Below are 14,536 nucleotides of genomic sequence, written 5' to 3' on the forward strand. Positions count from 1 at the left end.
CATGTATGTATATATTTTTTCACCATTTTAAAATTTTTGGGCGGGGTCCTGGGTGGCTCAGTCGGTTAAGCATCCGACTTCAGCCCAGGTTGTGATCTCACAGTTCGTGGGTTCGAGCCCCGCATCGGGCTCTGTGCTGACAGCTTAGAGCTTGGAGCCTGCATTGGATTCTGTGTCTCCCTCTCTCTCTGCCCCTCTCCTGCTCACGGGCTCCCTCTGTCTCTCAAAAATAAATAAAAATGTTAAAAAAATTTTTTTAACATTTTTATTTATTTATTTTTTAAGTTATTTGAGGGGGAGAGAGAAAGAGAGAGCAGGTAAGGGGCAGCGATGGAGAGAGAGAGAATCCCAAGCAGGCTCTGCGCCATCAGCACAGAGCCCGATGTGGGGCTCAAACTCATGAACCGTGAGATCATGACCTGAGCCAAAATCAAGAGTTGGAATCTTAACCAGCTGAGCCACCCAGGTGCTCCTTAACCATTTTTAAATGTGCAGTTTGGTGGCAGTAAGTCCATTCAAGGACTTTTCCAGGGAGAACTCTGGCAGACAGCAGCTTAACCAGTGATGAAGGCTGACAACACCCACAACAAAATATGTCAAGGTCATGTACCCCTGTGGTGTGGGGCACGGGGAAGGGCACAGCACCTCTGCAGGAACCCTCCCCAAGATGCATAACCTCAGCCTCATCATAGAGAACATCAGGGAAACTCACATCAAGGGGCAGATCAGGAGAGACCAGGAGAGACTGAGACATTGACACTTGATATCACTGTGAATCTCAGGTTGGATCCTGGAGCAGAAAATGACAGTTCATGGCACAGCAGGTGAAATCCAAATAGGCTGTGGTTGATTGGCAGTGTGCCACTGTGAATTCCTTAGTTTTGTTCATCCTGTTACAGTTCTGCAAGATGTTACATTAGTGGGTGCTGGGTAGAGGGTATTTGGGAACTCTACTTTTTTGTAGCCCTCTTCGAGTTTAAAATTATTAAAGAATTAAAAGTATAAAGGTTCATAAATGAAAGTTAACGAGTCATCTTTCAGTTAATTCCCTCTAGAAACTGAGTGGTCTCTTCCAACGCAGCTCAGATGACCTTCATTAATAACAACAACAACCGTGGCTAACCCAGCCCCTCAGCAGTACTGAACATAGTTACTCGTTCCTTGAACCAGTTTACCTTCTGGGTCTCTGTGACGCCATATTTGGCGGGCTCTCTCTTACCTGTCTCCATGCTCTTCTCCATCTCCATTATTAGCTCATTGCTCTCTACACAAGGTTGAAGTTCTTCAGTGCTCCAGCCTGAGGCCGTGTGTCTTCCCTGTGTACCTCTGCTATCCAGTACGGCAGCTACTAGCCACATTGGCAATCTAAATTCAAATTCTTTACAAATAAATAAAACTTAAAATTTAGTTCCTCAGTTGCTGTGGCCGCATTTCAAGTGCTTAATTGTCACATGAGGTGTTAGTGGCTACCATATTGGACAGTACAGATGAGGAACAGTTCTGTCATTGCAGGAAGTTCTGTTGGACACAGCATCTGCCTGGCAGCCCCTTACACTTCACGTTGTGTCTGGTTGCCCCCGTCCCGGTGAGGCCAGGATCAACCAGTCAGCAGGTAGTGTCAGCTCAGTATTGTAGAGTCTCCATCAGCCTTTTATCTAATAGTCTTATTCTCGATAGTCTTTGCTGAAACATTTGTTTCACCCCTTTTTTGTAAAAAACAAAAGACAAATGTGATCATTTTGTGTGGATGCCTTTCTGTAAGTGCATTTTTTTTTTTAGATCTGACCTTGTTTTTAATAGCTACAGAATGTTCTACTGAATGTACACATGCTAAAGGACCTGATCTAATTTTGTGGGGTAAGTTCATAGGTATATAATATTTTTAATTACACATCCTTTCCGTATCAGATGAGCAGAAGGTCTCTTCTGCCTTCCAGACGTTGAAAGACGATAGCATGCATGTGGAGTCTAGTGAAGATTGGAGAAAAGACCAGCATAGCCCATCTTATCAGCAAATAAACTGCATTGACAGTGTTATCAGGTGTGAGACACAAGTTTTGAGAACATGCCAGTTTTTCCAAAAGCATACGTTGTCTCTGTAAGCACACACCTTCCATCGTAATTAATATCTATTGTCTTGATTGTTCACTATAAGTCAGTAAGTATTTATGGAGTACCTACCTACAGTTTATAATAAATTGAACATTTCAAGGGATGCCAAACAGGAAGATTGGTCCCTTCTTTGAGGGAGCCATGGCACAGTCGAGAAGACAAGACCTTGATGATAAAAATTAAACGAGCCAAGGTTTGGAGATCAATTCCAGGCCACAGTAAAAGAGATGTGACACTCCAGTGATTCAGGCTGGGAGAGTCAGGGAAGACCTCATCAAAGGAGAGTGTAGGGCATACCCACGCAAAAGTGCCGTGAGAAGAGCAGAAATGTGGGAAGTGGCAAAATTAGGGGCCAGGGAGGCACACGTGACCTAGTTATGTTGTTGCAGATACCTGAGGAGCTGCGACGTTCCGGCTTTGAAAAGGAAGAGCGCGTCCTCTTCATCCTCGGAAGACAGACAGAACCACAAGGCAAATGATGCCCAGACCTTGCACGGTGACGCGAGTGCCCTCCTGGCCAGCCAGAGGATGGGTACAGAGCCATCCCTTTCTGGTTTTCCTTCAAGGTTTGGTCTCTACTTATTTCGTGAATCACCAACAATCCTGGTTTCCTATTGCTCCTTAATGGCCAGTTATAAACACCTGCAAACTTGGTCTTTAACATAAATTTCCTTTGAGGATTTTTCTTTTCACTGTCGGTTTCTCTCATGCCCCCAGCTGCGCCTCAGACCCCAGCCACAGCTCACTTGGAGACGTCTACTGCCAGGCGGTCTGCAGACGCTGCAGGACGCGCCCCCCGGAGCCTGTCCCCGGCGGCGCTGAGCCTGGGCTCTGGCACGAGCCAGTGTAGCTACGGCAGCACCGTTGTCCACGCCCCGCCGCCAGAGTCAGGTGCCACGTTTACCTCCTGCTCTAAAGAACACTCCTATGAAATTCGGGGTTGTGAGAAAACACGTCATTAATATCAGTTACTTAAGAATGACTTCTGGATTATAATTACGTCGTCCTTTCTTTAAATCAGTCCGTAGTTTTGGAAATACCACCTTTGTATCGGTTACATAGTTTGGACCGTATTTCTAAATCATTGTCATTTGTTGATCACATCAGCTGACACGTGGAAGGCACTTAGAAGTAACAGAACCCAGTGACATAGTAGTAAGTCCTCAGCAAGTGTTAACTATCACTAATGAGGTTGTTTATGAGGCTGCCTTAGGTCACTTTGTTGTTGCCCTTGAGAGAAGGTGTCCTTGTCAGACTGACATTGGCCGTGACCAGATGGACCGTATACACATCCAGATTTTTATATTGGCCTGATAACAATGAGGAGAGTGTGTTCAAAACTCTCTTCCTTTTGGGCGCCTGTGAGGAGTTGGGGATGCCTGTCCCTTCTCCGTCAGACTCCACTGCCCACCCCCCAGGCTGGATGCCATGCCATGCCACAGTTCTTGTGGACGTTGGAAGGGTGCTACCCAGCGGCCATCGGGCGAGGTGTGCATGTGTGCATATGAGTGTGCCCCACGTTCTCAGTGGGGGGCGGGGCAGGTGGGAAACCCCTGAGGGCCTGTGGGGTGTTAAAAAGGGTTTTTAAGAAAACAAAGGAAAAAAATATCTCTCCCTTTTAACAACATAATGATTTGGTAAATTCTTCTGATGTCTACTTTTTGTTCCTTCTTACTGTCTCCTACCCTTTGACTTTGTCCTTACAACAATTTGGTGGATGAAGTAGTGGTGACAGAGGTGTTAAATCAGGTTTTTGGGTTATCTGACTTCTTGTTGCTGGTCTTCAGTGGCCCATCAGGAAACGTGTTGAGCTCTTATGGTGTGCAGCCATCTGTCCTTAGTCTTTCATAGGAATTAACTCATCTAATCTTGACACTGACCCTTGGAGACGGAGAGTACAGTATTGACAGGCGGGCTGGGGGTTGGTGGGAAGAGACCAGAGACACAACCGTTGGAGCTTAGATTATGTTTCTAATGAACTGAAAATAGAGTTTTATTGGAGCTGAGCCAGTCCCCCGGGAAAGAGCAGCTGCACAATTTTTTAGTATACCTTTTCTTAATACTTTCGATTCCAGTGTGGACATAACAGCTGCCGGTGACTCAGCCCATACAAGGTGGGGTATCATCCAATGGGGAAAGACTTTGTGGTCATGCCACTATAGTTTTTATAATCTGGTGTGTATTACCATTTTGAAAGATTGATAGTAAAGCCTGTAAGCTCTCACTGAAGGGAATTTATTGATAATTGCTCTGATCTTAAACCAATCTTAGCATCTGTGGGACCACATCTTTCTTCCAAGGAGAAGAAACAGAAGCATGGTCTCTGTAAAGTATCTGTATGTCTTTTGCTCTCTGAAAAGCCTGATTCGTGCAGTTTACACCCTGACTCTAATTAAACGATCGGGTCTGAGGACCATGACTCCAAATGCATTTCCCTGCAAGCTATGGCCTCCATTTCGTATACACAACAGTTAAGGCACAAAGGAGTTAAGTGACTTGGGCAAAGTTATGTAGCAAATGAGTGGCAGAGAAGGGAATCAGACATTAATAAGCAGTCTCCAGAAACCATTGCCGTTAACATATTTTTTAATCCATAACAGGGTCAAGATGGCCTGTGAAATAAAGCCAGGAGATAAGTTACAATGTAATTTTAAGTAACACACAAATGATCCAAAAGAAGGGCAGAAAAGGAGGAATAGAGCAACAACCACCATCACCAGAGGGAACATGTCAAACCCATCATAATAGCTCTAAATCTAACTGTATCCCCTCCACTTACAAGGCAGAAATTGTCAGAACAGATTAAAAAAAAAATCAAGACCCAGCTATATACTGGCTGGAAAGTACAGTTTAAATATAATCCACCAAGGGATTGAGGATAAATGAATGAGAAAAGAGGCACAATGCAGATGACGAGCACAGGAGGACTGGCGTGCCAGTGGTGATAAACTAGAGTTCAAGACAGAGTCTTCCTAGAGATGGTTCACAGTGGTGAGCAGTTCACCAGGGAGACACAACAATCATAATACATTATGTATATTCGCTAATAGCAGAGTTTCCAAGGTAGGAAGTAAAAATGGAAAGAGTTAGAAAAAAATAGACTTTCCATAACCATTGAAGAATGTAACACTGCTTCCGTGCAGCTAATAAAACATGTAGTTAAAAAAAACGAGTAAAGCAGTAGATGATCTGAGCAATGCTGTCATTTACATTCAGAGAACATAGCACCCAGTATGTGCACAATACGAGTTCTTTTCAAGCCTATGCCATGCATTCATTGAGGTATAAAATATGTTGAGCTGTACTACGTCTCAAAGTTAAAATAACGTTGTACATACTATACTCTCTGGCTAGAGCTAATTCAGTTAGAAATCAGTGAAGCCATCTGGGGTTAGAGTTTTCTTGGCAAAGTTTTTAACTACAGATTCAGGGCTGTTCAGGTTTTCTACTTGTTGAGTGAACTTTGTTATTGCCTGCCTTTCAAAGACTTGGTCTGTTTTGTCTACATTGTCAAATTTATTGGAATAAACATGTGCATAATGTTCTCTTATTCTTCTTTTGACACCAGTAAGATGTCTAATGATGTTCCATCTGTCATTTCGGAGGTTGTCACCTTCATGTCTTCTCCTTTTTCTCTGATCAGTCTGGCTGGAGTTGATCGATTAGATTGGCCTTCTCAAAGCACCAGCTTACAGTTGCACTGGCTTGGTTCATTGTTTTCATATTTTCTATGTCACTGATTTCTCCTCTGATTTTTACTGTTTCCTTTCTTCCACTTTCGTTTTATCTTGCTCTTCTCTTTCCAGTCTCTCAACGTGGAAGCTGAATTGATTTTGGACATATTTCTTTCCTAATGGATTAAAAACAGTTTTTTTTAAGTTTATTTATCTTGAGAAAGAGAACGAGGAGGGGAGGGGCAGAGAGAGAGGGAGAGAGAGAGAGAATCCCAAGTAGGCTCCACACTATCAGAGCAGAACCTGATGTTGGAGCCCGAACTCATGAATCGTGAGACCATGACCTGAGCCAAAACCAAGAGTCGGATGCTTAACCAACTGAGCCACCCAGGTGCCCCTCCTAATGGATTTTAATACAAATTTTCTTTTTTACCTCTAGCTGCGTTACACACATTTGGCTGTATTGTGTCATTTTCATTGTGTTCAAATAGCGACTACTATCCCCTAACCATCTCCTTTGAAATCACTTATGTCATCATGTATCTATATTTGCTATCATATATTACTTCAGTACCACATATTTGGGGGCTTTCCACAGTTCTTTCTGTTACTGATTTCTAATTTAATCCCCTTGTGGTCCAAGAAAATACGAACTCGAATTCTTCTGTATTTGTTGAGCCTTGTTTTATGGTCTGTGATGTGTTCTACCTTGATGGCTGTTCTTTGTGCACTGGGAAAGAAGGTTTATTCTGCTGCTGTTGGTTGAATATTTTCTCAGTGGAAACCAGGTCAGGTTGGTTGATACTGTTGTTCAGGTCTTGTCTGTCCTAACTAGTCCTCTCAGTATTTGTTCTGCTTCGCGAGGAGTCCTGAAATCTCTGACCGTAATTATGCATTTGTCCATTTCTCCTTGTGGTAAAACTGGTTTTTGCTTCACGTGTTTTGAAAGAACTTTTTATTTTGTGCATAAATGTTTAGCCTTCTTCTGAATTGGCCCTTTTTTCATTGTGAAATGACCTTCTTTATCCCTTGTATAGTCTTGACTCTAAAATACACTCTGTCTCATATTAATATATTCACTCTAGCATTTTTTTAAATCAGTATTAGCATGTTCTATCTTTTCTGCCTTTTTGCTTTTAACCCAGGTATGTTTATGTTCGGAGTGAGCTTTACTTTCATGGCTGCTTAGGGACTTAGGGTATACATGTTCAATGGTTCACCGTCTACCTTCTGGAAATACTGTATCACTTCAGGTATAGCATAAAAATCCAAGAATAGTGTACTTCTGCTTCCCCCTTCTGGCCTTTGTCTGTTGGCATATGTCTTACTTATAAATCCCACCCCACACTGCTGTTGCTCACGTGTAGGTACTGGTTATCTCTTCAACTATTTACCCATGTGGTTACCTCTTCCAGTGCTCGTGGGGCTCAGACTCATAACTCCAACATCAAGAGTCACATGCTCCTCTGCCTGAGCCAGCCAGGTGCCCCAGTACTATCAATTTTAAATCTAAAAAGACAACTCCAAGTCTGTCTACAGGTGTTTACTATAATAAGTTGTGGTATACACATAAAATGGAAGACTGTGATATGTAGACAATGTACAATGGCTGTCTTCATGCTGGTAAAAGGGATGCTCCTGGGGCACCTGGGTGGCTCAGTCAGTTAAGTGTCTGACTCTTGATTTCAGCTCAGGCCATGATCTCACGGTCATGATTTCAAGCCGTGCATCGGGCTCTGTGCTAGGCACGGAGCCTGCTTGGGATTCTTTCTCTCCCTCTGCCTCTGTCTTTCCCCTGTGTGTACACAGTCTCTCTCTCTCAAAAAAAAAAAAAAGTGGGGAGGAGATGTTGTTAAGTGAAAAAAACTGTAGAGAGTGTACATATTATATGCCTTTTGAGTAAAAATCGGGGTGGGGAATATGAATCTGTATTCATGCTTATTTATAGGTGCATAAAGAATCTGGACTGTTATAGAAGGAAATAAATGGAGTTTCTATGGGGGAAATAAATGAGAACTAGATACATAGTAGACAGGAATGGGGAGCATTTACTAACTGCCTGTTTAATGCTTCTTGATTTTTGAACCACATGAATATACTACAGATTTTTAAAATTAATTCAAAGATAAAACATATTTGAAGAATTTAAGAAGATAAAATACTTACAATAAGAAGATATTAATAAATGTGTATATGCACATTGAGTGTTACAGCTCTGCAAAACGTATATGCGAGTGTACAAAGAGTTTAAAGAAAGGTAGAAAAAAATAAAACAACTTATTTGCTAGGTTGATGAAGTTTCTTATATTCCAGCTATTGTAGTAATGGTTGTAAAAATTTAGTGAAAAGCAATTAGATTAGTGAAAATAAAATAAATGCAAATGATTGATAGCAATTAAAATTAAATCTGTCCCCTTCCACCTCAGCAGAAGCGACTCTGGCAGAGGATGCTGTCCCAGCGTGTGAGCCCTGGACCCCGTGCTCACACCCAGGTCCGCGGACCTCAGAAGAATTTCAACATGTAGGGCTCACAAAAGCCATGCTGTCAGCCCACGCACAGAATGAGGAACAGAATTATGTTGATAAATTCCGAGAAAAGATCCTGTCATCGCCCTACAGAGCCTGTCTTCCGCAAGAAAGCAGAAGCAAAGCTAAACATTTGTACGTTCAAGGTAGTTATGTTTTTAAAACCGTGCCTCGTTTATCAATTCCATAAATATGTGTGAGTACTGGGAGAGAGGAAGTGAAGAATTGGAGGGTTGTTTTTAAGAAACAGATGGGAGAGATGCTGAACTAAATTCCTGCCGACAGTTTGTTGTCTGGGATAACAATTTCTTAGATGCTGGGTCTGAGAAGCTGATTTGATAAGAAAGTGATTGAGAGATTCTGAAGTAAGTTTATTTTCTAGCAGCAGCTTTTATCTGGGCTCTTGCTCCTCTTTTTAGTAGCCGTGGTAGTGGACGCGGTTCCTGTTGGCAGGTGTCGTTTCTTCTTCATCTGCTTACAATTACCTGTGAATGAATGGTGTTCTTCTCTTTTTTGGTTCTAGTTTCCATAATATGCACCCCCCCCTTCATCCTTTCAGGAGGCTCCGCTTCCAAGCAGAGCAGCACGGCCGGCGGCAAGAAGGGGAAGCACAAGGGGAAGAAGCTGCCACAGCTGCCGGGCAGCAGTGGCACTAAGGACGCCTTCTGTCCCCACTTGCGAGGGGACGTCCAGGACACACAGCCCTGGGGCCCCTCCCCCGCCTCCTCTCCGTGGGCCTCCGGCCTGTCGTTCCCCGCTCCTTCCCCCATCCCGGCCCTGCCCCGTGGGGGAGGAGGTCACGTGGCAGCAGTGGCTCCGTTCGAATGTCTGTCTGAGCCACGTTTGCCCAACTGCTTGCAGTCTTTTCCTGCCCCCCCTCCTCTCTACTTAGATACTTTGATGACCATTTTCCTGCACGAACCCCCTGTCTGTCCCCTTTTGTCACCATCCTTCCCCCCATATCCGTTCTTGGGAGCACCAGACTCTTCCGAAATTCCACCCTCAGCATCAGCAGTGGCTGCCAGGCTGGAACCCCCGTGGTCGGTCCTCAGCCGAAGGCGAGCTGAGGGGAAATGGGAGACACCGCGTGAAGAGCACGCACTCACTACCTCAAGGAGCAGCTCACCACTGTGGCTCAACTTACTGCAGGAAGAAGACACGCTCAGATCCTGCAGATCTTCAGATCAGATGAGAAGGGGTATTTGCCCAGAAGCCAAGGATGTAAGTGACACTAACTTCTAGCATGTGAGTGAGAACATAAATGTGCGTCCTCTTATTAAAATTAAGGCACTCGCACCGGGGCCGACACTGAAGGCCGAGCAGGTAATCAGCATCATAGCTGTGGCTGAGACTGTGCGCTATGATTTGCACTGTATCCCCCTGACTCCATGTAACAAGCAAGAACTAAACAGCCTGCTGAGTCCTGGTTCCTTAGATACTTGGTAGTATTTCCCAAAGTGCTGTCTTTCATATTTCCTATGTGAACCGGGCTCCCCGCCTTTAAATTTTTTTTTTTTAACATCCGTTTATTTTTGAGAGACAGAGCGAGACAGAGCATGAGTGAGGGAGGGTCAGAGAGGTGGGTACACAGAATCCAAAGCAGTCTCCAGGCTCCAAGCTGTCAGACAGAACCCGATGCGGGGTTTTAACCCATGAACCACGAGATCATTATGTGAGCGGACGTCAGATGCTCAACCGACTGAGCCACCCAGGCGCCCCTCCCCCGCCTTTAAAATGTGATATCTAGTCATTTAATTTGACACAGTCATTGCCTACAAAATGTATTTTCTTCTTTACAACTGGGGTTGTGTTCTGGTAAGTTGGGAGTAAACCATACTGACAAGACCTGAACTGAGTGAGTGTGCCCTTGCAGGCGTGGTTGAGGGACCGAGGTGAGGTGTGTATGGAGAAGGGAGCGGCCGCTGTTTGTCATTGACTTATCACTAGAGTAGGCAGTTTCTAGTTGGATACTTACACACATCGTTTTCAAAACCAAAAATTGTGTGGGTCATTTTCCCTTAACTTTTTTATCTCTTTACCTAAAAAGCCGTTCTCAGATATATTTATCTGGCTAAACTTTGGAATCCGATGTTCCTATACTTAGGTGTAGGAATCAAGACAAGTGTCAATATTTACAATTTTCTTTGGTCTTCCCTTCAAGATATGATACCATTGTTGGACAAGTGCTCAAAATATGATGATCCAGATAGAGAAAATATGCTCAATTTTGAAAGCCTGATATTAGTGCACTTGCTAGAATCTCATGCAAGGCCGTGTATCCTAGTGAGCAGAGCTAGGCTGTGGAATAAGACACGGAGTCAGACGCTCTGTCACTTGATCAGCCGGTTCGCTGAACCAAGTCAGTCAGCCTTCCTTTGCCTTTGTTCCTGACTTGAAAAATGAAGAGACGGAACCTTGATAGCTTATTCTGAGGATTAAGTGAAGTAATATTTACGTAGTCCTTCTTCCCATGCCATATAAGCTCAGGGTAGCTGCAACTTTGTTTCATTCGCTGTAATACTCGTTTTGGGAATAGTGCTAAGAACTGACAAAACAGTCGGGACATCCGGGATGACAAAACAGCAGAATTAAAGTGTACGACCGTATGGCGCCTCCCGTGCAGCAGGTGCAAACCCAGCCATATATGTAATGTTCCGTGCAAAGGGACGGGGACAGGCTGAACTGTTTGCTTGCCAGTTATGTATATGCTTCATTTTGTTTAACGTGCGAACTTCAAGATCTGCCAGTTATTTTGTAATATGATGCCTGAGATGTTAAAAATCTCTTCTTGTGGCCTTCCCTTCTGCAGCGTGTCGTAGGCAACAGCGGGAATAAGAACAGTTACACGGCATTACTTCACGAGGAGTCTCCTTCCAGAACAGGTTCTGCAGCATCAGGTAGTGGAGCAAAATGAATTCCCCACACTCTGTTGCCAGGAGATCACTGTGTAATGGGCCATCTGGTTTGGGCCCTGGTGCGGGAGTAATTTGTCTTTGTTTATAAGGTTTATTGGGGTGCGTTTACATACGATAGAATTCACCGGTTCTGACAAATGTATGCATTTGTGTAACCGGCAGCACAGTGACCGTACAGAGCATTTCCATCGCCTGGAAAAGTTCTTCTGTGACTCTTTATAGTCAGTCTCTGCCCTGATACTCCAGCTCCTGGCAACCGCTGATCTGTTCTCTGTCACTGTAGTTCTGATTTTTTATAATTTTATGTGAATTGAATCATCCAGTATACAGTCTTTTGTGTAGGGATTCTTTCAGGTAAGCCAGTGCTGCTGAGATTGATCCTTACTGGTGTTCCTTCTTATTACCAAGTACAATTAAATTGTACGGACATCCGTTCACCAGTTGATGGTTATTCAGTTGCATTATGAATAATGCTGCTATGAACATTGAGTGTGAGTGAGTCTTTGTACACATGTGTTTTCATTTCTCTTTGGTAAATACATAGGATTGAAATTGCTAGGTCATGCGGTAAATGAATGATTAGCTTTATTTATTTATTTTTATTATTAAAGTATTATTGATATACAACGTTATATTAGTTTCCAGTGTACAACATAGTGATTCAGCAATTCTATACATTATGTGCTGCTCACCATGAAGTGTAGTTACCGTCTCTCACCGTATATTATGACAGTGTTATTGATTGTATTCCCTGTGTGGTGCTTTTCATCTCCATTAACTTATTTGTCTATACCTGGAAGTTTGTACCTCTTAAGCCCTTCACCCATTTCACCTAAACCCATCCCCTCCCCTCTGGCAACCAACCATCAGCATGTTCTTCATATTTATGAGTCTGTTTCTGGTTCATTTGTTCTTTTGTTTTTTAGATTCTCCTTGTAAGCAACATCATATGGTATTTGTCTTTTTCCGTCTGACGTAGTTCACTTACCAAAATATCCTCTAGGTTCATCCATGTTGTTGCAAATGACAAGGTCTCATTCTTTTTTAAGACTGAGTAGTAGTCCGGTGTGTGTGTGCGTGTGTGTGTGTGTGTGTGTGTGTGTATCACATCTTTTTTTTAGGTTTTTTATCTTAATTCTGGTGTCGTTAACAGACAGTTGTATATTTGTTTCCTGTACAATACAGTGATTCAGCAGTTCTGTACATCATTCAGTACTCATCATAAGTGTACTCTTTAATCCCCACCCCCTATTTCCCCTATCCTCCTATCCTCCTCCCCTCTGGTAACCATTAGTTCTCTAGAGTTAAGGGTCTGTTTCTTGGTTTGTCTTTCTCTCTTTTTTCTCCCCTTTGTTCATTTGTTTTGTTTCTTAAATTCCACATATGTGTGAAATCATACGGTGTTTGTCTTTCACTGTTTCACTTAGCATGCACTCTAACTCCAGCCAGGCTATCACAAATGGCGAGATTTCATTCCTTTTTATGGCTGAGTAATATTCCATTGTGTGTGTGTATGTGTGTGTGTGTATACACGCACATATATACATATATATGTAAATATATACATATGTGTGTATATATATTTGTATATGTATATATACATACCACATTTTCTTCATCCATCCGCCTATTTATGGACACAGGTTACTTCCATGTTTTGGCTATTGTAAATAATTGTGCTGTAACCTTAGGGATGCATATATCTTTTCGTATTTGTATTTTTGTTTTCTTTGTATAAATATCCAGTAGTAGAATTATTGGATCGCATGGAATTTTATTTTTAATTTTTTTTAGGGAGGTGCATATTTTTTTTCACAGTGGTTGCACTAGTTTACGTTTCCACCAACAGTGCACAAGGATTCCCTTTTCTCCACATCCTCGCCAATACCTGTTGTTTCTTGTGTCATTGATTTTAGCCATTCTGACAGGTGTTAGGTGGTATCTCATTGTGGTTTTGATTTTAATTTCCCTGATGATGAGTGATGTTGAGCATCTTCTCATGTGTCTGTTGGTCATCTCTGTGTCTTCCGTGGAAAAATGTCTGTTCAGGTGCTCTGCCCATTTTTTTCATCAGATTGGTTTTTTTGGTGTTGAGTTGTATGAGTTCTGTATGTATTTTGTGTACTAGCCCTTTATCAGATACATCCTTTGCAAATATTTTCTCACGTTCAGTAATTTGTCTTTTATTTTTTTTAATGTTTATTTTTGAAAGAGAGAGAATCCCAAGCGGGCTCCGCGCTGTCAGCGTAAAGCCTGACATAGGGCTCCATCTCACAAACTGCAGGATCATGACCTGCGCCAAAATCAAGTTGGACGCTTAACCGATTGAGTCATCCAGGCACCCCTGCCTTTTCTTTTTTTGATGGCTTCCATTATTGTACACAAACTTTTTATTTTGGTGTAGTCCCAGTAGTTTGTTTTTGCTTTTGTTTCTCTTGCTTGAGTGGACATATCCTTAAATATGTTGTTAAGGCCAATGTCAAAAAAGATGACTACCTTTTATGAATGAAGTTTTATGAATTCACATCTCAAATTTAGGTCTTTAATCCATTTTGAGTTTATTTTAGTGGCGTCAGAAAGTGGTCCAGTTTTTCATCCTTTTGCATGTTGCTGTCCAATTTTTCTAATCCCATTTATTGAGGATCCTGTCTTTTCCTCCTTTTACATTCTTCATCATAGATTAATTGACTATACGAGCATGGATTTCTTTCTGGACTCTGTTCTGTTCCATTGATCTATGTGTTGGTTTTTGTACCAATACCATACCATTTGGATTACTGTAGCCTTGTAGTATATATTAAAATCTGGGATTATGATATCTCCAGCTTTGTTCTTCATTTTCCAATTTGCTTTGGGTATTCAGAGTCTTTTGTAGTTCATACAAATTTTAGGATTATTTGTTCCACTCCTGTGAAAAATACTTTTGGTATTTTGCTAGGTATTACATTGAATCTTTAGATTGCATTGGGTAGTATGGAAATTTTAATGATTAATTCTTCCCATTCATGAGCACTAAATATCTTTCCATTTGTTTGTGTCTTCAGTTTTTTTCATCAGTGTCCTACAGTTTTCGGAATATAGGTCTTTTATCCCTTTGGTTAAGTTTATTCCTAAGTACTTTTTTTCCCTCATCAAAATTATTTATTAATATGTGCTGATAACACTTAGAAAAATATATGGAGTTTGGGTGACAAAATGGAATTATAGATCATAATTTTGACTATAGACAAGACAGTGAGAAGTAACCTGACTAACATGCATTGTTTAACTTTTTTTTTTTTTTAAATATTCAAGTTAGTTAACATATAG

At 42.1% G+C, this 14,536-nt stretch overlaps 1 protein-coding gene across 1 annotated transcript in view; it reads left to right on the top strand.

Annotated features, from left to right (window-relative positions):
• PER3 (period circadian regulator 3) overlaps nt 1-14,536 on the top strand; it is a 57,639-nt gene that overhangs the window by 32,354 nt on the left and 10,749 nt on the right. Inside the window, 6 exon segments of the mRNA XM_053216112.1 lie at nt 1,909-2,041; nt 2,502-2,765; nt 2,801-3,003; nt 8,213-8,458; nt 8,872-9,533; nt 11,122-11,209. Coding sequence (XP_053072087.1) covers nt 1,909-2,041; nt 2,502-2,765; nt 2,801-3,003; nt 8,213-8,458; nt 8,872-9,533; nt 11,122-11,209 — 1,596 coding nt within the window.

The sequence above is a fragment of the Acinonyx jubatus genome, chromosome C1 (assembly GCF_027475565.1).
Source record: "Acinonyx jubatus isolate Ajub_Pintada_27869175 chromosome C1, VMU_Ajub_asm_v1.0, whole genome shotgun sequence".
In the NCBI taxonomy this organism is placed as follows: Eukaryota; Metazoa; Chordata; class Mammalia; order Carnivora; family Felidae; genus Acinonyx; species Acinonyx jubatus.